Here is a 21,187-nt window from a genome sequence, read left to right on the forward strand (position 1 = left end):
GCATGAAAGCACACACAAAACAGCGTTCCAATTTGGGACAGTTCGACTCCTTACCAGTTCGAACTTGTAACAGTTCGATTCTGTCCGCGTTCTGTTCTGGTACGTGTGCGAAAAAAAGGACTGTTCTGAATTGAATCTGTTCGATTTTAGGTCTGCTCGATTTTGAAAACGTTCGAATTCGTCGTACCCCCGTTTTTCCACTCTCCAATTTCTCCATTCTCGTTTGTACTCTCAATGACACTTTTTCCCACATTACCGCCCTCCAGTCGTCTCCAAAGGCAACGCTTTCCTCTTTATACTTTCTCATAACTTATCAACATTTTTGTGTCCCTCTTTAGCTTTTTGAAAGTGTCTTGTGACACCAAGTGTCTGTCTACTCCTTTTACACCTTTCCACCCCGCCAAAGTTCTCTTGTTGTATGTCTACTTTCTGATTTTTTGTTGGATATGTCCTCTCGTGTGATACATATGTTCTTTTTGTCTCTTTTCTTGCCAGTTATTGCTCTTCTTCTTTTTATTTTCCTGAGATTGAAACACACCTGTTTCCAAAAAAAGAGCAGCAGACATGTCGTGTGTACTCAGACACCAGACACTCGGCAAAATGTACTAATGAGGGGGGTAGATGATGGAATAAAAAAATCCCCAAAAATGGAAATTTTAGAATTTCGAAATAAATAATCCGAAATTTTGAAAAAAAATCTTAAAATTCAAAAATTCTGAGCATCCAAAATTATAAAAATCCAAGAATCCTGAAAATTCATAATCTCTGAAAATCGAAAATTATTGAGAATCCAAAGATTTTGAAACTCAAAAATGCTGAAAATCCAAAAACACTGTAATCCGAAAATTCGGAAGATCCCAAAATTGTGAAAAATTAAAAATTATGGAACTCCAATTACTCCAAAAATCTTGAAATTTTGAAAAATCGGAAAACTCTGGAAATCCGAAAATTCTGAAATTCATAAAATCATGAAAGACCAAAAAATTCTGAGAATCCAAAAATCAAAAATCATAAATCTGAAAATCAAACATTTTCGAAAATCCGAAAAATCATAAAAATCAAAATTTCTGCAAATTCGAAAACTCTGACAATCGAAATTCTCTGAAAATAAAAAAAAAAACTTTAAAATCTGAAACTTCTGAGGTTCTAAGAATCTACATTTCTGAAAATCTGAAACTTCTGGAAATCCTGAAATTCTGAGATTCCAGAAGTGCTGGAAGTTCCGAACAACCAAATTCGGAAAAAAATCTAAACTCTGAAGAACCGAAAAATCTGGAATCTCCGAAAAAGCGAAAATTCTGAGAATTCTGAAATTCTGAAAATCCAAAAACGCTAAAAATCCGAAAATCACAAAGTTTTCAGGTTGTGAATCGAAGCTTTAAAATTTCTGGAATCTTAATATTCTGAAACCCAAAAAAATAGGAGTTCTGAAATCCTCAATCTATAATTATTCTAGACTTTGGACCATATAAAAATTCAAATTTCTATAACTACTTAGGATCAAAAAGCCTAATCTTCCAAAATCATCACTATTCAAAATGTTTTATTATCTTCCTAAACATCTGCTCACAGTACTCCAAAAGATCAAAAGATCAACTTTCCCTCTTCTCCTATCATTATTTCCTCACTATTCCATTCCTCCTTCTACTCAAAAACACATACAACGCAACACGCTCATTCCCACTTTTCCTCCTTATTCACGAGTTCCTTTCCTCTTTTTCTTCTTCTCTTTCTAGCAACATCCCAACGCAATGGACATGCATACTGTCTGCGTCTCTCTAAAATCAAAAATGTTTTTTAGTTGTTCCTCTTGGCTCCCTGTCGCGACGATGACGTGTGTTATGAGGAATAAGTTTTGAGACACTAACATGATTTTCGAATATTTCATAAATCTGGTAATTATAAAGTGCATAGTTATAGTATAGGATTTGAATTATTGTAAAACTTGTAACAGAAGAACCCGACACTGTGAAGTTTGAGGTCAATTATCACAATTCCTGTACAAGATATCAAAAATGTGTCAATCGACAAAGTATTTTTAATATTATGATGAACAATTTATCAGTTGACAACTTTTGTATATCTTTGCCAGGAACCAAGATAAATTGGCTCACGGTTGAGAGGTATGGGTCGCTTTTTTTCAGAGGTTAAAAAAAAAATTTATATCAGTGCTATCCCATCTTTATCACTCTCATCCTTTCTTTTGATGTTCATATACCCCGAGCTTTCAGCCATTCAACTTTCCTCTACCTCAAGCTACCGACTCCAGAAGTACAATGGAAAGTGCTCTCCCAGTCCAGGAAGCTCGCCCAGAGTCTTTGGTAAGTTTCTATTTCCGCTTAGCGGCTCCAGTACTATCCAAAAACTCAATTTAGCATTGTAAAACTAATTAATCTCTGAATAATCAAATTTCGAAATCGCTATAATCATTTATTATGAACGCTTATAGAATGTCATGAAACAGTCAACTTTGAGCTCAGTTATCTCGGTTCCTATGAGAGAGATCAAAAAACTGTTCTCTGACGAAACATTGGTGATATTAGGATAACAATTTTATCACTTGACAGATTTTTGATATCTCTCATAGGAACCGACATAATTATGCTCATTGTGCACCTATAGGATGAGCTTCAATAAGAGCAAACCCAGAATCTTTTCATTTACAGCTCGCAAGACTTCTGAGCCAGCCAGTTTCCCCGCCGCGGCCAGTGCGCCGTATAATTGTTCCAGAGTCAGATGGTAGTCGTCCTGTGCGTATTACGGTAATAAGAATTAACTATTGCGAATACTGATTTTATATATCTTCCAGCCAGTGGTCAACAACTACTTCCCACCGCACGACGCCTCCTTCAACTACAATGAATGGACTGTTAGTTTTTTTTTCAAATTCTGTTGGTTTCTGAAATTCCTAGAAGAAACCAGTATATTTTAAGTCTGCCAAACAAGAGAAAAATTCTTGAACGTCTGAGAAAACTTTAATTTTTGCGGAGAAAAACTAAAAATTGAAAAAAATAATTTTTCAAAATTCCAAGAAGAAAACTAGATTTATTCGAAAATCCGACCAAAAACTTCCCATTTTTCCAGAAATTCGAAATCAACGAGTTTCTCGATCAGCTTATCCACGATAAGATGCTCGTCCATGCGATCATGTGTCATGGTATCACTGGATCCGCCCTCTACTCATGCTTCCTGCACGAGGAAATGAGCGAAAACTTCAGAAGAACCGTCGGATACTCACCAGGCGTCGCCATGAAACTTCGTATGGCTCTTGGAAATGTTCATAACGAGTTTTATGGAGTTTGAGATGCTTTTTTCCATACCTTTCCTCTTCTTCAATCTCAAAACTTCATTATCTTTTTTTTCACCGGTCCCTATTTTTCAGTTCTCTTATCCTCACAATTCTTCTGCTTGAAATTTACTGGTCCGGTTTTATTTTTTTACCTTCAAAATTTCATTTTTTACTCAAAAAACAATAATCTAGTATCTTTCAAACCGCTAAAAGTTCCCTTCCGATGATTACGGTAGTTTCATAGGATTACTGTAATTTCATGAGATTTCTGCAGTTTTGTTTGGATAACTGTAGTTTCATACGATTAATCTTGTTTTATTGGATTACTCTTGTTTATTCAATATTACTGTAGTTTTAAGGAATCACTGTAGTTTCCTATGACTACTGTAATTTTATGAGATCACCGTAGTTTACGAGATTACTGTAGTTTCATAGATTACTCTTGGATTACTGTAGTTTTAATCAACGTTTTCGCCGGCTTTCTCAAAACACCCACAAAGAACCCTTCTGAATCAGGTTTTCCATCCCATCTCTAAAATTCTTTAATCATGAAAAAATCAATAAATTCTTTATTCATTTCGCAAACTTCACTCTAATTTTTAATGCCACTAAACCAACAATACGATACACAAAGAACGAGACAAAAAGAATCAGAACGTTCACATAAAGCGGAGTATCGATTCCACGACGGTCTAGAATTCCTTGCCCATTGACTGCCGGGCAAAATGCTGACGTGGAATTCGTAGAAAACCGATTCGTCGAATTGCACCCAGGAATTTCCGGAATCTGGTTCCACTGATTTGCTTCGAGAGCTTCGAATCCATGTTTGAACCAGGATAGGTAGGAAATGTGACGGAAATACGAGGGAATGTTGTTAGCGTTAATGTAGAATCCTTAAAATAATTTTTTGGAATTTTAGATTCTGAGCAATTCGTCTTTTCGAATTTCTCAAAAAAATTTAATCGAAAAAAATTCCTCGGAAAAATTTTTTGTCTTAAAATTTTCGAGAATTGTTTCGATAAATTTTCCGAGAAATGAATTCCTTGAGATTTCTCAAAAAATGCGTGATTCGAAATTTCGGAATGTCTTTCTGACATTCTTTACGTTTTTTGGTCATTTTGAAATGGCGTCCCAACTTTCGTAAGATGGTGTTTCTAGGCCACCACTTTTTTTGGCCTAGAAATGGCCTAACATGCCCCTGGTGTGTTTTCTAGGTCATTCCAAAGTGGTGGACTAGAAAATTCAACATGCAAAAGTTCGGCCACCACTTCACCACAGGTATTTTAGGCTATTTCTAAATTATTTTCACATGGTGGCCTAGAAAACCCAAATTGCAAAAATTAGGCTACCACTTTAAAGTTACATAGAAAACAAACTAGGGTCATTTTTGGCAGTTTCCACGCCATTTTTATGGTGGCCTAACTTTTGCAAATTGGGTTTTCTAGGTCAACAACTGAATGGGTTCCGAATGGGTTACTGTACCTCCAAACACAAGCATTGGGAGCACAAACATTGGCATGAAAGTGACAACGAGTCCTTCGTCTCCAAAGATACAAGCACCGACGTAAGCTGAAAATGGCAGATTAAAATGACCTAAGATTTTTCTAGGCCAGCTCACCAATGGACACAGCCACCCAGGTTAGAGTAATACAAACGAATACAAAAATGAAAAACGAGAAGATTGGAGATCCAACTAGTCCGGCCATCCAATAAACTACGGATCCATAGGTTAGTGGGAGAATTGTGTACTGGGGAAGTTCGGCCAGACTTTTTGCCAGAAAATATGCTTCTACAGAATAGATATTCGATTTGTGCTCGCGAAGAAAAACTGGGAGTTCAGAGGTGATGACCTGGAAAGTTTTCAGAATTTTTGGAATTTCAGAATTTCGAAAACTCACATTGACAGATGGAAAATAAAACAAGAAGGTCATGTCACGTGCACAGTTATACATGACACCTTCCAAATTTTGAATCGTTGGACCACTCAATTCAGTTCTCCAATTCACAATTCCAACCAAAATCGCAGTGACCACAATCTGTGCGAAACGAACACGAAGAAGAAGAGGATCACGGAATGTTGTACGAAGTGATCGTTTCAGCAAAACTTGGAATTGAGTGGCAAACGACGAGTTGTAGCGGGATCTGAAATTCTTGGGTTTCAGAACATTCCAGAATAAAATTGAACATAAAAATAGAATTGTAAAAATAAAGTTAAAAGCAAAAGGAGGTCCCAATATCGTTGACCTTATTAACCCAACTTTCACCTTTGAGCTAATTTATCTTGGTTTCAGTGAAAGGTATCAAAAAATGATCAACTGATAAAATATTTGCAATATTATGGTAAACATTTTATCAGTTGATTTTTTAGATACCTTTGACAGGAAATTAGATATATTGGCTCAAAGTTGACGGTTCGACTACTTACGGTACACAGACTTTACGACATTAGGAAAGAGTGTTTACGGTATGTCACAAGACCCCTATAAATTAACTGTTAAAGTTGAAGGGCCCTTCTAATACAGGTGTTACGGTGACTGTAACTCACTCTCCATCATCATCATCTTCCTCTCCGTATCCTCCAAATTCGTCAATTGTAGTCCGAGTGTTTTGTAGCATTTTATGGCCAATGTCACTTTTTTGGTACTCAGAGATTATGAACTTAATAAAACAATTAATTTTTTTATTGATTCATTGGCATTCGAGTTTTCAGAAATATTAAATTTTTTATGAACGATTCTTGACATTTTCGATTTTTTGGAACTTTACATTTTTTCAAAATATTACAATTTCACGATTTTCCAAACTTTTGATTTTTTTTTGAATTTTACGATTTTTCAAAAAAGTATTCGGAGATTCACGAGTTTTCTAAAAGTTCAAATTTTCGAATTTCACGATTTTTGAAAAATTGATGAGTATCAAGAATTTTTGAATATCACGCTTTTGAATTTTGGGATTACGAAATTCCATGAGTTCACGGATTCAGCAATATCCAAGGATTCCAATTCTTGATTTTTTAAATTCCAATTTCTGGACAGCTTGGATTACTGTACCTCAATTCTCTGAATATCTTCCTGTTCTGTCTCTGGACTAATCGAAATCTCTGACATTACAAAATCTGCGGGATTATAACTTTCAGGCACACGGAACTCCAATCCTAGCCCATCAAAAAATGGACAGAGCTTGTCCACAGCTCCATGGTAAACAGTTTTTCCAGTCGCCATGAAACACACTTTATGAAACATTCGGAATACTGTAGACGATGGTTGATGGAGGACCACAATTATTGTTTTTCCTTTTGCAGCGAGATCCAACAGAGCACGAACGACTTCAGAAGCCATGAGGCGTCGAGACCGGACGTTGGTTCATCGCAGAATAGGATTTGGGGATCCGTTAGAATCTGGAATGATACTGACTCCAAAACTACAGTAAGCCTTGTCAAGTTTGAGCTCAATTATCTCATTTCCTGGGAATGTTATCAAAAATGTGTCACCTGACAAAATACTTCTGATATTATGATAAAAAATTTATCAGTGGACAAATTTTTGACATCTTAGACAGGAACGAAAAAAATAGGTTGTTTCACAGGGGTTACGGTAATATTAAAAATTTGCTTTTGGCGCCAAAATTTTCCAAAATTTGAAAATCTCACCTCACAAGCAAATGCCAATCGTTTTTTCTCTCCAATCGAAATACCTTTCATTCGATTTGGGATACCTGGAAAATGATTTTTTGTTGTAATTTTTTGAAAATTGTCTTTTTTTTTGAGTTTTATGGTCGCTCTTGGTGTAGTGGCTTGCGCGCTACGTTTTTGCCCACGCGACGCAGGTTCGAGTTCGGTCGGCGGCATCTCTTTTTTTTTTGGTTTTTTTTTTTCAACTCACCAATCAATGTATTCTGACAATCAATAAGGTTCATATCCCTTAATACACTCTCCACTCTTTCCATTTTTTGCTCCGCAGTACAGTCCTTCATCCTCATATGTGCCTAAATATTTTGGATCTTTTTTTCGAATCTTAAAAAAATTGGACGTACGGTATAAGTCAATTGTTCCCTGACAGTCAATGTACCACAAAAGAGATCCACCTGCTGCACATACGCACACATTTGACGCATTTTTTGTTTTGTGATCTTTTTTCCATTTACAGTGACGTCACCATAATATTCAACGCCATTCGTATCCAAATGAGCCAAAATATTCATTAAAGTGGTTTTTCCGGCTCCACTACCTCCCATTAGAGCCAAAACTTCTCCTGGCTCGGCGACTCCGGAAACTGAAAACTTCAGATACTCAGAATTCAAAATTTCAGAATTTCAGAATCGTAGAAAATTAGAATATCAGAATCTCAGGATCTCAGAACCTCAGAACCTCAGAATCTCAGAATTTCAGAATTTCCGAATTTCCGAATTTCCGATTTTCCAATTTTCAAAACTTTCTAAATATTCCCAAAATCAATAACGTGAACTTTCGAGAATTTGGAGTCATGTTTTTCGGAAAGTTCAAACTACAGTAAACCTACAAAACTACAGTAATCCCTAATAACAACAGTAATCCGATGTACCGAGAGTAATCCATGAATTTGAGACTTTCAGAATTTTTTGTATTTTTAGGATTTTATAAATTTTTCGAGGCTTTGAAGAAATTTCTGATTTATCTGACTTTCCAATTTTTTGGTTCGAATTTTTCAGAATTTCTCAAATTTTACCATTTTTAATAACCTCCTTTCTACCACCACCAGCTTGGGGTACTGTAGCCACAATTCCACTCCACGCGATCTTTTTTCTCGTCTTTTCTGTGTCCCCAATCTGAAAGATTCCGTTTTTGGTTTCCCCCTTTTTTGGGGGCGGAGCCTATTTTCACCTTGATTTCCGTCGTTTTTTCCGAATTGTCAATCAACGAAGCATTCGAAACATTTTGCATTATTTCACAGAAATCAATACAAAATTTAATGTGGAATAAATTTTTTTTTGTAATTTTTGATCCCAAGAATTTTTTCTCACGGGAACGATCCCAACGTCATCGAAACCTGGATTCCTTTTTTCTAATCAGCTTATCAGAAAACACTATTTTCCAATTTTTAGCCATATCACTAAAGTAAGGCTTCCATTAAGATAGGTCGAAAATCGTCGACTGCTGACCGACCGTTGGCCCAGCCGACCGGAGTTTCGGAGTGTCGTTTCTGACAGTTTTGTCATTGTAACGTGGTGCCTAACTTTGGCAAGTTGAGCACCGCCTTTTTTTGGCCTAGAAAACCCAACTCGCAAAAGTTAGGCCACCACCGACCAATTTTTGGTAATGCGTCGTAAAATGAAATTCTGCGCTCTCTTGCATATTGACGAGCAAATTCAAGAATTCGGTCGGCGGTTGGTCGGTCCTTATATTTCCAGAAATTTCCAGAAAAATGAAAAACAAGCTATAAAATCCATTAGTTTTCGTTATCATCTTCCTCGTCGCGACCATTATCACTATTCTGGGAACAATTGGAATTTGGAAATGGAATATTGAGAAGATCCCAACCAAAGAATCCTGGAAGTCTGTAAATCCAGAACGGAACTCTTCAAAAATTCCTGAAAATTCCACCAGAAATGTCTGTGAAACTCCAGAATGTGTGAATTTGGCTCATGAATTGGTAACGATTTCCCAAAATTTTTCAGAAAAAAAGTTCTCTAAAAATTTCAGCTAAACTGGCGAGACAAAACTGTAAATCCCTGTGACAATTTCTATAAAGCATCGTGTGGAAATTATATCGAACTTGAGATAACGGATGGGACGAGAAATACGAAAAAGGGAAAGGTGATTAAGAGACTGATTAAAGGTAAAGTGACCCGAAGAAATATACAGTAATCTTTTTCTCAGAAATTTTGGTAAAAAATCACGAAACCGAATCGAAATCGGAAAACACCATGAAGCAATTGTATTGGAAATGTGAGGATTTGAAAAATAAAACGGTAAGTGAGTTACTGTAGTTTTCAAGGATTTTTGTAGTTTAATTGGATTACTGTGAACATTAAGTATTACTGCAGTTCTAAGATATCACTGTAGTTTGAGCTTTTCAAGGACTTTTTTGAAATTTCCGAAAATCCGGAAAATTCAAAAAATTCTGAAATTCTGAAATTCTGAAATTCTGAAATCCTGAAATTCTGAAATTCTGAAATTCTGAAATTCTGACATTCTGAAATTCTGAAATTCTGAAATTCTGAAATTCTGAAATTCTGAAATTCTGAACTTCTGAAATTCTGAAATTCTGAAATTATGAAATTCTGAAATTCTGAAATTCTGAAATTCTGAAATTCTGAAATTCTGAAATTCTGAAATTCTGAAATTCTGAAATTCTGAAATTCTGAAATTCTGAAATTCTGAAATTCTGAAATTCTGAAATTCTGAAATTCTGAAATTCTGAAATTCTGAAATTCTGAAATTCTGAAATTCTGAAATTCTGAAATTCTGAAATTCTGAAATTCTGAAATTCTGAAATTCTGAAATTCTGAAATTCTGAAATTCTGAAATTCTGAAATTCTGAAATTCTGAAAATTTTCAGATCTTCAATTCGCAATACAACAAAATGATGAAAGAAATTTTCCGGGATATTCAATTTGTTGGTCCTTCCCCCATTTTTAATTCAAAATGGAAACCATCAATGTTTGATTTGAATAGTGACATTTTAAAAAAGTTCTATAATTTTTTGAGAATTTTCAGAAATGCTTTCAAATTTGGCAAAACTAGGCCATTATAACTTTGGATTGTACAAATTGACTAAGCGGCAAGGATGGGATATGGTTTTGGAGACTGATTATGAAGGCGTCCAGCATTCTGGAGAGCAGAAAATGTTTCAGGTGTTGACTATGACTCTTTAAACAAAAAACAAAAAAAAGTTGCGCCTGTGGGACTCGAACCCGCGTCGCCTGGGCAAAAGCATAACGCGCTTGCCACTACACCACGGGTGGCCACTAGAGATGGTGGTGGCGAGGGCGTATACGTGAGCGGCCTTTTCTAGCCCTCTCGGTCATTGTAAAAACTTGAAGAAAAAATTTAGATAATCTCCGCTATCCTCGAAGCCAATCAAATCAAATTCAATGAGAGTTCAATCCATGAAGATTTACGAAATGTACATGAATTTTATGAGGAGCTGAAAGTGGTGAGCCTCCCTTAATCTTAATCGATTGTATAAAAAATTTCCAGAATTCCTCTGGATGGAACAAATTGGCGAAAATCGCTCCTAATATTCAATTTGAGACGATTCTCAAAAATTTACTACACCCGAAAAATGGAAATTGGACAATGCTGAGACCGAAAATTCTAAATGCAGAAGCGGTTTTTGAGAAATTTTCCTTGAATCGAACGGTAATTTTTTCTCCTTTTTAAAAATATTTTCAAGTTAGGCTGTCATTCGGTAGGGAAATTTAGCCGGCCGACCGACCGTCGACCGAGTTCGTACATATGCGCGTCAACATACCAGAGAGTGTTTGCGTACGCGGCACGTACGTAAACACTCTGGCTAATGACGCGCAAATACAAGAGTTCGCCGACTATCCGGTCGGCGGTCCATCGGCGGCCGCCGATTTTCGACCGACAGAAATATAAGCCTTATTTTGGGAAACTATTCAAATAGTAAACAATTTCAGAATACTAATGGAACCCTGTCTAAAATTTTGGCAAATTATTTGGTTTTGAGATTCATCAAAAATTCGTATTCTTCAATTTCCTACACGGCTACTGTAGCATCGAACAGAGCATGTGATGACGTAAGACTACAAACACTACAGAGACTACAAACTACAAAAATTTTCCAGCTAGTCATTCATAATTTGCCACGTGCCACACTCCGTGCCTTCGTACAACATCATTTCGATAGAGAAAATCTGAAAATCGTATCAGAAATGCTGGAAAAAACGAGACATACCTATTTGGAAATCATTGGAAATACCACGTGGCTATCGGAGGAAGGAAAAAAGCGCGCGAGTTTGAAAATTGAAAAAATTAAAAAATTGGTCGGATATCCGGATGAATATAATAAAAAAGGAGCACTAGATGAGACTTTCGAGACATTAGATACCAAAAAAACAGATTCATTTTATACCCTAATGAAGAAAATCAAAAAATATCGAGCTGAGATTTTGATGGATTTTATTGCGTTCAATAAGACACTGGATCCGAATAAAGAATTGTTTACGGTTAATGCATTCTATTCAGCGGCATTGAATCAATTGAGTGAGTTTGTAGTTTGTAGTTCATGTAGTTGTGTGGAGCTCCAGGATTTTTCGAAAGTGGAGATGCTTACTTGAAGATTCTAGAAATTCTGAAAATCCGTAAATCTTGAAGTTCCAAAAAACATGGTTCCAAATTTTGAAATTCTGAAAACTTGCGTGATTCTACCGTATTTTCAGGTATAATGGTCCCATTCATCGATGAACCCAACATGGATTCCTCTTATCCAGTTTATGCGAAATATGCAGTGACCGGGGATATTCTAGGTCATGAAATGGGTCACAGTATGGATACATTAGGAATTCAATGGAATGAGTTTGGAGAATATGAGAGATGGATGCCAGAAGAAGATGAAAAGAAATATAAAAAGAGAATTCAATGTCTGAGAGATCAATATGAACATTATGATGATCCAGATTTCGGGAAACATGTGAGTTGACTTTTGGGTAATTCGAGACTCGGAAGTTTTGGATTTTCAAAGAAGCGTGAATTTTAACATTTTTAACTTTATTTATTAGCAATTCGTTTTGAAAGTTTACCTAATTCATGACTTCTGAAAAATTCTGTAAGTAGAAAATTGGAAAATCTTGTAACTCAAAAAAGCTTGGAAACGTGAAAATCGAAAAATTCGGATTTTTTTCGAAAAAAAAATGAAATCTTGGAAAAAGTAAATCTGGAACGTCAAAAATGGGAAATTCTGGTATATTCGAAATAGGAAGATTCTGAATTTTTGAATTTTCGAGTTTCCGGATTTCCGAATCTCAGAATCTCGGAATCTCAGAATCTCAGAATCTCAGAATCTCAGAATCTCAGAATCTCAGAATCTCAGAATCTCAGAATCTCAGAATCTCAGAATCTCAGAATCTCAGAATCTCAGAATCTCAGAATCTCAGAATCTCAGAATCTCAGAATCTCAGAATCTCAGAATCTCAGAATCTCAGAATCTCAGAATCTCAGAATCTCAGAATCTCAGAATCTCAGAATCTCAGAATCTCAGAATCTCAGAATCTCAGAATCTCAGAATCTCAGAATCTCAGAAAACCTCAAAAAGAAAGAATTTCAGAAAACCTCAAAAAGAAAGAATTTCAGAATTTCAGAATTTCAATTTTTTCAGCTCGACTCCTCCAAAGTCATCAACGAAATCATTGCTGACCGCCACGGAATCGACGCGGCCATTCAAACCTACCGTAGCCTCAAACTACAAAATGAGCCAAAAATCATTGGTTTCGAAAATGAGAGTCCCGAAAAAATGATGTTCCGGATATTAGCCCTGGTAAGAAGAATGGGGTTATTGTATCTCTATTTTAGGATTACTATATATTTTTGTTGGGATTTGGTTTATGGGGTTACTGTATCTCTATTTTGGGATTACTGTTTTTTTTTATTGGAATTACTGTACTTCAATTTTTTTCGTTTCAGGATTACTGTGCTCCTCGATCCACGCATTCATTAACATATAGTATTCACCATAACACGCATCCAACAAATAGTTTTCGAGTTAATGGAATTTTATCGAACCTAAAATCATTTTCTGATTCTTTCAACTGTCCTTTAGGATCTGCAATAAATCGGAAAACAAAGTGTCATCTTTTTTTGGAAGAATAAATATTTTTATGTTTCTTTTATCGTTTTTCCAGAATTTTATTGGAAATTTATGACCATCGGACACAGAAAGTAAACACAATGATAAAAATATAAAAGCCGTGTCTTTTTTCTTTTTTTTCTCGCTCGAATTTTTTCCAACTCACGGTTTCTTGATATTTTTTCAAAGTTTTTGCCCTTCGGATTACGGTAGTTTTAGAGGATGGAGTAAGTATCTTTTTCGAAAATTTTGAAATTTTTTGGAATTTAAATTACAGTAACCCGGAGCAAATACAATTATTGACTACTGACCAGAGTCGTGAGGAGTCGGAAAGGAATCGAGAAGCTTTAGAAAAATCCGTAGATTCGGAAAAAATCAAAAAAGTTACAGTATCCCAGAAGAGATACTATCTAACGATAATTGGATTAATTTTGATAATTGTGGTGCTGTTAATTGCATTGTTGACGTCACTTTTACTGTCTGGGAATGCTGGTGGGAATTTGAATTTTTTAAATATTAAAATTTTCGATTTTTCAGAAAAGTCTAGAAAATTGGAAACGTGTTGGTCAAAAGAGTGTTTGGGAATCGCAGCAATGATGGTTGGTTTTTTGGAAAATTCAGAAATTCAGAATTTCTGAAATCCTGAGAATGTGGAATTCTGAGATTCAAAAATTGTGAAATTGTGAATTCTGAAATTCTGAGATTCTGAGATTCGGAAAATTCGGAGATCCTGTGATTCTGAGATTCTGAGATTCTGAAAATTCTGAGATTCTGAGATTCTGAGATTCTGAGATTCTGAGATTCTGAGATTCTGATATTCTGAGATTCTGAGATTCTGTGATTTTGAGTTTCTGAGATTCTGAGATTCTGAGATTCTGAGATTCTGAGATTCTGTGATTTTGAGATTCTGAGATTCTGAGATTCTGAGATTCTGAGATTCTGAGATTCTGAGATTCTGAGATTCTGAGATACTGAGATTCTGAGATTCTGAGATTCTGATATTCTGAGATTCTGAGATTCTGTGATTTTGAGATTCTGAGATTCTGAGATTCTGAGATTCTGAGATTCTGAGATTCTGAGATTCTGAGATTCTGAGATTCTGAGATTCTGAGATTCTGAGATTCTGAGATTCTGAGATTCTGAAATTCTGATATTATGAGATTCTGAAATTTTGATATTCTGAGATTCTGAGATTCTAAAATTCTAAAATTCTAAAAATTACGACGTTTTCGACATTTTTCAATTTTTGAAATTTTTCGAGAACGGAATACTTTAAAAGTCCAGAATATAATAGTCCCGTGAACTACAGTAATCTCACGAAATTCAGAATTTCGAAAACATCGAAAATTTTGAAATTTCAGAATTATAAGAATATCAGAAATGCAGAATTCAAGAATATCGTAATTTTCGATTCAAGATTGACAAAATTCAATAATCTTTTTTTTTTTGAAATTCTAGAATTTCGAAATCACCTGACCATGCCGAATTGAAAAAAAATCATTTTATTTGAAAATCATAAAAAAGTTTAGAAACGAAATAGAACATCGTGATTTTTAATCCAAATTTTCAGAAAAACTATCAAAATACAAGTGTGGAGCCGTGTGAGGATTTCTTTGAGCACTCGTGTGGCCGGCTCCATGAGCACATGCTAGAGGACTCCAATTGGGGATATAGCCAGTTCAGAATGTTGATGTATCAGGTTTTTTGTGAGTTTTTTTTCAGATTTTTTTCTTTAAAAATTTTCAAAAAAAAAATTCCAGCTATAATTCGAAAAACTAAGAAATTCACTTCTCGACCCAAAGAGCAACTTCGGATTTTCGCTAAAAAGTGTTTGGACCGTGGAGCCATGAATAAGGATAATTTGGAAGGACTGAGAAAGGATATTCAGATGAGAGGAGGATTTCCAATGATTGATTCGAATTGGGATGAGTCGAAGTTTGATTTGAGTGGTTAGTGAGAGGACATCCGGATACACAGAAATCTAGCTAACTTTAAGGCCCTACGAAAGTAGTTCAGAATTTTTCGATTTTTCTGAAAATTGGAGACTATACTAAACACAAATAGAGCTTCAATTTTGTAGTTGACAACTTGTCGTGAAATTGTATTTAAATGAGATAGACCGCTTAAAAAGGAATCTAGCGCCATTTCGGAAAGTTTTGCACTTGCTTGCTTTCAAGTGATAAATCTCACTCGGATGAAATTGTACAGAAAAGTTGTCAACTACAAAATTGAAGCTCTATTTTTGATTAGTATACTCTGAAACTTTCAAAAAAAATTGACAATTCTGAGCTACTTTTTTAGACAACCAAAGTTTGCTATTTTCCACTGAAATAGTCAAAATACAATACATTTTTGGATTAGAAATGTTATAATTAAAGCATTATCTGAAACCAAAAAAAAATTATCTCAGGACATCTGGACACCCGGACGCACAAATTCACTTTATTAGAACTTAACTTTCCAGAAATGCTGTCCAAGTACCTCTCGATAAATCGTAATCGAATGGGTTTCTTATCAGTTGAACCATTCACTACTGTTGAAAATGGTACAGTAGTCAATATGCTCTACGTTGGACCCGGTCCACAATACGTTTACAATTATGCAATGTCAATTGGAATTTATAAGGACTCGGTGGCTTTTGTGAGTTTGGAAACTTCTGAAGTTCAGAAAATTTTCAAAACCAATAATTTTAGATTCTTGAACGACTATTGAAACTGGAAAATCGCACACTGAATCGTACCGAATATGAGGAAGAGTTTCAGAAATTGGTGGATTTGGAGGAGAGATTTGCGAATGTGAGTTGCCAATTTTTCTCTGAAAAGTTGAAAAATTCTAAATTCCAGCTTGCTGACTATAAAAATCTCAACTTGGACAATGACAACATGTCCAAAGCAAAAAATCTCAGTGACTTAGCTAAAATGATCCCAGAAATTGATTGGTATAAAATTATGAGAGCACTACCTAGACAGAAAATGACGTCAGAAGAGGAGAAGAAATTTTTCTCGAAGATTCGGGTTCATGGAGGTGGAGAATACTTTTTTGGAGAGAAAAGGGAGGTGAGTATTTTTAATTTTTTGAAATTTGAGAAAATCTGGAATTTGTCAAAAAAACCGTGGACGCGTGAATTTAGAAAAATCAAAATTTTTTAAAGTGTCAATTTTAAAGAATTCAGAGATTAAAAACCGTGATTCACGGAAATTCAAAGTTTTTGAAAAAAAAACTTAAAATTCAAACTTGTAAAAAATTGTGAAAATGTGTAAAAATCGTGTAAATTAAAATTTTGAACGCTAAAATTAAAAAAAGAGAAACATTGAAAATGGCGAAAATTGAATCACGGGAAGTCAAAAACTTTAGATCTGCGTTAATCTTTTCTAGCCTACAGTAATCCTGTGAACTACAGCAATCCTCTATAAAACGACAGTAATTCTTCAAAACTACAGTAATCACGTGAACTATTGCAGTCGTTCCTAAAATGAAAATTGAAAATTCTGAAAAGTTTCTGAGATTTAAAAAAAGTTTCTGAGATTCTGAAATGCTGAAATTCTGAAATTCTGAAATTCTGAAATGCTGAAATTCTGAAATTCTGAAATTCTGAAATTCGGAAATTCTGAATCTCCCTTTTTTCATCATACTCTAAAATTTTCGGAATCCGTCAAAACTTCAGTACCTCGACATCTACTGTATTCCAGCTTGCTCAAATCGCCATAACAACCCCAAAAACAGTGCTTGCCAACTATCTGGTGGTCCGCCAAATTATTGATGTTGCCCTTTATTATTACGACAAAGATCAACCAAGACAAGGAAAGTTTTATAATCATGAGAATCAACAAGTGTTTTGTGTAGATGTAATATTTCGAACATTTTTAAAACTTTCCTTTTTTCAATTTTCCAGCAACTCGCCTTCTTTTTCCCAATGCCCTCAATGAATGTGTTCATCGAAACCAGCGGATATAAAATGGAAAATTTGAAAATCATTGAAAGGATTTTCAAAGAAATCAAGCTGGAATATACCCAACTTTTCCAAGAAAACCAGTGGTTGGAGCCGAAAATTCGAGAATTTTTTATCAGAAAATTGAATGCGATTAGTGGAAAATTTGGGTTTCAAGAGTACATAGAGGGACAACCTTTGCTGGAAAAAATGTATCAGACTGTAAGTGTAGTTTGTAGCCTTTGTAGTAAGTTTGTAATTTTCAGCTAGACTTCCTGGAAACGGACACCCCTTATCAGATTTATATGAAAATGTGGAGGCATCGAACGGAGCAAGTAGTTGAGCATATAATGTATAACACACCATTGAATCCAGTGAATTTGAGACAATTTGCATTGTATGCTGCATATAATTCGTATGGAAATGTTTTTAGTAAGATTTGAAACTTTTGAATTCCCGCCAAACCATATCTTTCCAGACATCAATCTTGCCTATCTAACTTATCCATGGTTTGATGCGGATTTCCCGTCCTACAGTAACTATGGATATTTGGGATATGTGATTGGTCATGAAATTGGTCATGCGTTTGATCATTTTCATAGAAAACTTGATGAAAACGGAATTCAGCATAAATTTTGGTTAACCGAAACGAATTCGTCGAATATTGAATATAATAAAAGGGAGAAATGTTTGAGAGATCAGTACTCGAGCTATAAGGAACCCGGTTATGACTTTTTTGTGAGTTTTTTCAAAGTGTGAATTTTGACGTGACGGTGTACAGTGACCCGTGTCTACGTGACCGTCGTGCCGCTTTTATTTATGACCTCGGTCGGCCGCGTAGCTTGCTCCACCGTTGCTCATCATAACTAACTTTGAGCGCAATTATCTCGTTTGCTGTGGAAGATATCGAAAAGTGGTTCACTAACAACATATTTATTACAACATCAACAGCAATTTGTCCGTTGACCACGTTTTGATATCTTTCACCGAAACCGAGATAAATTTGGTCGAAATTGTAGGACCCTACTTTTGGAGGGTTTACGGGCCACGTTTCTTTTGGCCCACAGGATACTTATTTCATTTTTAAAAATTATTCATGATGTGGTTTATTAGAAAAGTGTAGTTCTAGATTTTTTTTTCTATATTTTCTAAACTTTTCAAACAAAAAATTATCAGCGGCTTGCGTGAAACATTAAAAAATAAGAATTACCGTAATAACTACTTTTCAACTTTGAGACAGTTTATCTAGGTTGCTGTGAAAGATATCAAAAAGTAATCCACTAACGAAATGTTAATCATAATGTCAAAAGTATTTTGTCAGCTGACCACTTTTTGATATTTCGCATAAGAACCAAGATAATTTGGACCAAAGTTCGGAGGGCCTTCCGTTACGTATAGGCCATTTCAGCAGATGGGGTTTACGCTCACGGGATTTTTATCTCTCAAAAGTTTTGATTATTTTCCAGATGAACGGCACTGTAACTCGATACGAAATTGTTGGGGACCATCTCGGTCTTCGAACTGCTTATAGAATATTCAAAAAAGCTGAAAATTTGGATACTGTAAAATTGCCAGGATTTGATGACGTTTCACCGGACCAAATGTTCTTTTATAGTTATGCACTGGTGAGTCGTTTTCACAAATTTTAGACTTTCTTTAATTTGAATTTAAGATTTTTCAAATATTGACTTTAAACAACGTTTCACTTCAATTTTTCAGAGACAATGCGACATCTATAACCCAACTATAAGACCCGAATATCTGAAAGGCCGTCCCCACCCTACAAGCCGTTTTCGAGTGAATGGAGTCATTCAGAATCTTCCAGAATTCTCAGAAGCGTTTAATTGTCCCAAAACGGCGGCTATGAACTTGAAAAATAAATGTACACTTTTCTAAACTTTCCGGTTTTTCTTTTTCGGCCGACAATTGATAAAGCGGGCGCGCGCTCACGCTGACGAAAATCGACGGCTGCGAGACCCCGCAAATTCCGGGGAAAGAAAAAATCGGGGGAAAAAAACCGGGGAAAGCGGGCGGAGTCGAGAAAAACCGTGCGGCAAAACCGTGCCAGGGTTGCAATTTAGGCTCCGCCCCCTCATGACCGTGTCCAAATGTGCAGAAAAACCGTGCGGCAAAACTGCGCCAGGGTTGCATTTTAGGCTCCGCCCCCGACTCCGCCCACTTTCCCCGGTTATTTTTCCCCGATTTTTTCTTTCCCCGGAATTTGCGGGGTCTCGACGGCTGCAAACGATCGTCAGAAAGTGCGCCCCGTTGAACAAAATCTCGCGCGACATTCAAATTTAGTTTTTTCGTTCAAAAACAGTTTCGAACTGAATTTCGATCAGATTCCCGAATAAAAAAAGGAAAAAAGCTCATAAGAAACAAAACACTTGGTTTTTTGTCGCCAATGCTTTTTTACAATATTTTCTGTAGAAATCTAGTCATTTCGTTCACATTGTTGTGAAAAAATGGTCGAGCTAATAGAAAATCGAAAAAATCGAAAATTTGGAAGTTCGAAAACCATTTAATTTAAAATCCAGAAAGTTCGAATCCGAATTTCGAATGACTGATGATAAACTTTCAATATTCCGAATTTCCGGAAATCTGAGTATCTGAAATCCTGTTACCGTAAAACCTGTATTAGAAGGACCCCCATAATAGAAGGGCCCTCTGTAAAAAAGCAAAAACCATATTTCGGCTCCTATTGAGAACGGGCTAAAATTTTAATGAGTTTGGTTTCAGCATGTTCGAGAGTACCTTTGTGCAAGTTTTGAGCAAATTCTCAACCGGTATCTGAAAAAAGTTCCCTTGTAAGGGGGTACCCCATGGCATTTTTTCAATAAACTTTTTTGAAAAGATAAGAATACTCTTCCAGATTGTTTAGCAACATTGGAAAATACAACTTACAGTCACAAAAACACTAAAAACTTTCACTATGTCTTTCAAAAATTCGCTCTCAAAGTGAGAAATCGGTATTTTCCTGAAATAGGTCAGCTTTTTTCAAACATCTTCATTATTTTTTCGATTTTCTATTAGCTTGACCATTTTTTCACAACAATGTGAACGAAATGACTAGATTTCTACAGAAAATATTGTAAAAAAGCATTGGCGACAAAAAACCAACAAAATAACAATAATTAGTGAGCAAAAGTGTTTTTAACTTTCCATAAGGAGTAATTTTGCTTTTTTTGTTTCTTATGAGCTTTTTTCCTTTTTTTTTTCGGGAATCTGATCGAAATTCAGTTCGAAACTGTTTTTGAACGAAAAAACTAAATTTGAATGTCGCGCGAGATTTTGTTCAACGGGGCGCACTTTCTGACGATCGTTTGCAGCCGTCGATTTTCGTCAGCGTCGCGCGCGCCCGCCTGTGTATGTCATCTGACCTCTTCCTTCCCGTCCGCCTCATTGGCTCAGTGGCAGAGCGTCTGTCTAGTAAACAGAAGGTCGCTGGTTCGATTCCAGCATGAGGCACCGAACTTCTTTTTTGTTTTTTATTTTATTTATAAGAGGTAGGGAAGACGATTTCGAGGAAATAATAAAATTTTGAGATCTCTGAAAAGAAGAAATTGAAAAATGCACCTGTCTTTGACTAATTTAGCATTTAATTCAGGAAGTGACTCTTCATTCATTCTTCTTTTCGTCAGAGTCTCAAAAATTACGTAGCCAAATTCTTGCTGAATGAATTTCTTAATTTTCAGCTGTTCATAGTAAAACTTTGGAGTATAAAATGGAAAGTGGGACTCTAGAATTTTTCATCAAACCCACAAAACTCCGCAATGTTCCATATTCCCACATATTCTGATAATTTGCTTTCTGGACCGCCTGATATTTTGAAAAGAAGGCAAAATTTGAGGATTCAAAGAAGACAATTGTGATTTTCATTGAATATTCCAACAATCGCCGCTCAATGAGTCTACGGGACATCTTCAATTTTTCACAATTGCTCGAACCACATATTTTTTCCGAAAATTTGATAATTTTAGAATAAAACTTTCATATCGTTGCAATTCTTTTTTCTTGTCACATAATCATGAATTTTCAAACCTTGACCACAGAGTGTGCAGTATTCCACGCAGAGTCCAAATTTCGAGTTTTTTCTCGAATGAATATTCTGAAAATTAATTTTGAGATTCTGAGATTCTGAAATTCTGAAATTCTGAGATTCTGAGATTCTGAGATTCTGAGATT

General features: G+C 35.6%; 3 protein-coding genes and 1 non-coding gene across 4 annotated transcripts; 3 read left to right on the forward strand and 1 right to left on the reverse strand.

The window, feature by feature from the left end:
• Positions 1-2,276: 2,276 nt before the first annotated feature.
• On the forward strand, positions 2,277-3,303 carry CBG04331 (the record flags this gene model as incomplete). Its single annotated transcript, XM_045242860.1, has 4 exons — positions 2,277-2,321; positions 2,667-2,762; positions 2,810-2,869; positions 3,085-3,303. The coding sequence occupies 4 exons, from the start codon at positions 2,277-2,279 to the stop codon at positions 3,301-3,303; spliced, it is 420 nt and encodes a 139-aa protein (XP_045092645.1).
• A 559-nt stretch (positions 3,304-3,862) lies between these two features.
• On the reverse strand, positions 3,863-8,207 carry Cbr-wht-4 (the record flags this gene model as incomplete). The annotated part of the gene is made up of 12 exons (XM_045242861.1): positions 3,863-4,182; positions 4,772-4,858; positions 4,908-5,139; positions 5,188-5,431; positions 5,835-5,947; positions 6,340-6,539; positions 6,602-6,686; positions 6,939-7,003; positions 7,171-7,273; positions 7,322-7,560; positions 7,993-8,092; positions 8,148-8,207. The coding sequence occupies 12 exons, from the start codon at positions 8,205-8,207 to the stop codon at positions 3,863-3,865; spliced, it is 1,848 nt and encodes a 615-aa protein (XP_045092646.1).
• A 375-nt stretch (positions 8,208-8,582) lies between these two features.
• CBG04334 lies at positions 8,583-18,898 on the forward strand (the record flags this gene model as incomplete). The annotated part of the gene is made up of 21 exons (XM_045242862.1): positions 8,583-8,643; positions 8,834-8,916; positions 8,967-9,102; positions 9,144-9,235; positions 9,826-9,940; positions 9,984-10,120; positions 10,321-10,422; positions 10,467-10,628; positions 10,910-11,029; positions 11,078-11,495; positions 11,672-11,922; positions 12,322-12,765; positions 14,645-15,023; positions 15,539-15,714; positions 15,768-16,130; positions 16,764-16,919; positions 16,967-17,230; positions 17,269-17,434; positions 17,481-17,740; positions 18,469-18,627; positions 18,722-18,898. 21 exons carry the CDS (start codon positions 8,583-8,585, stop codon positions 18,896-18,898), a joined length of 4,221 nt encoding a protein of 1,406 aa, XP_045092647.1.
• Positions 18,899-20,398: 1,500 nt separating this feature from the next.
• CBG28731 lies at positions 20,399-20,470 on the forward strand. Its single transcript has one exon. It is a non-coding gene (tRNA).
• Positions 20,471-21,187: the final 717 nt, after the last annotated feature.

This window comes from Caenorhabditis briggsae (assembly GCF_000004555.2).
Source record: "Caenorhabditis briggsae complete genome, chrII, whole genome shotgun sequence".
NCBI lineage: Eukaryota > Metazoa > Nematoda > Chromadorea > Rhabditida > Rhabditidae > Caenorhabditis > Caenorhabditis briggsae.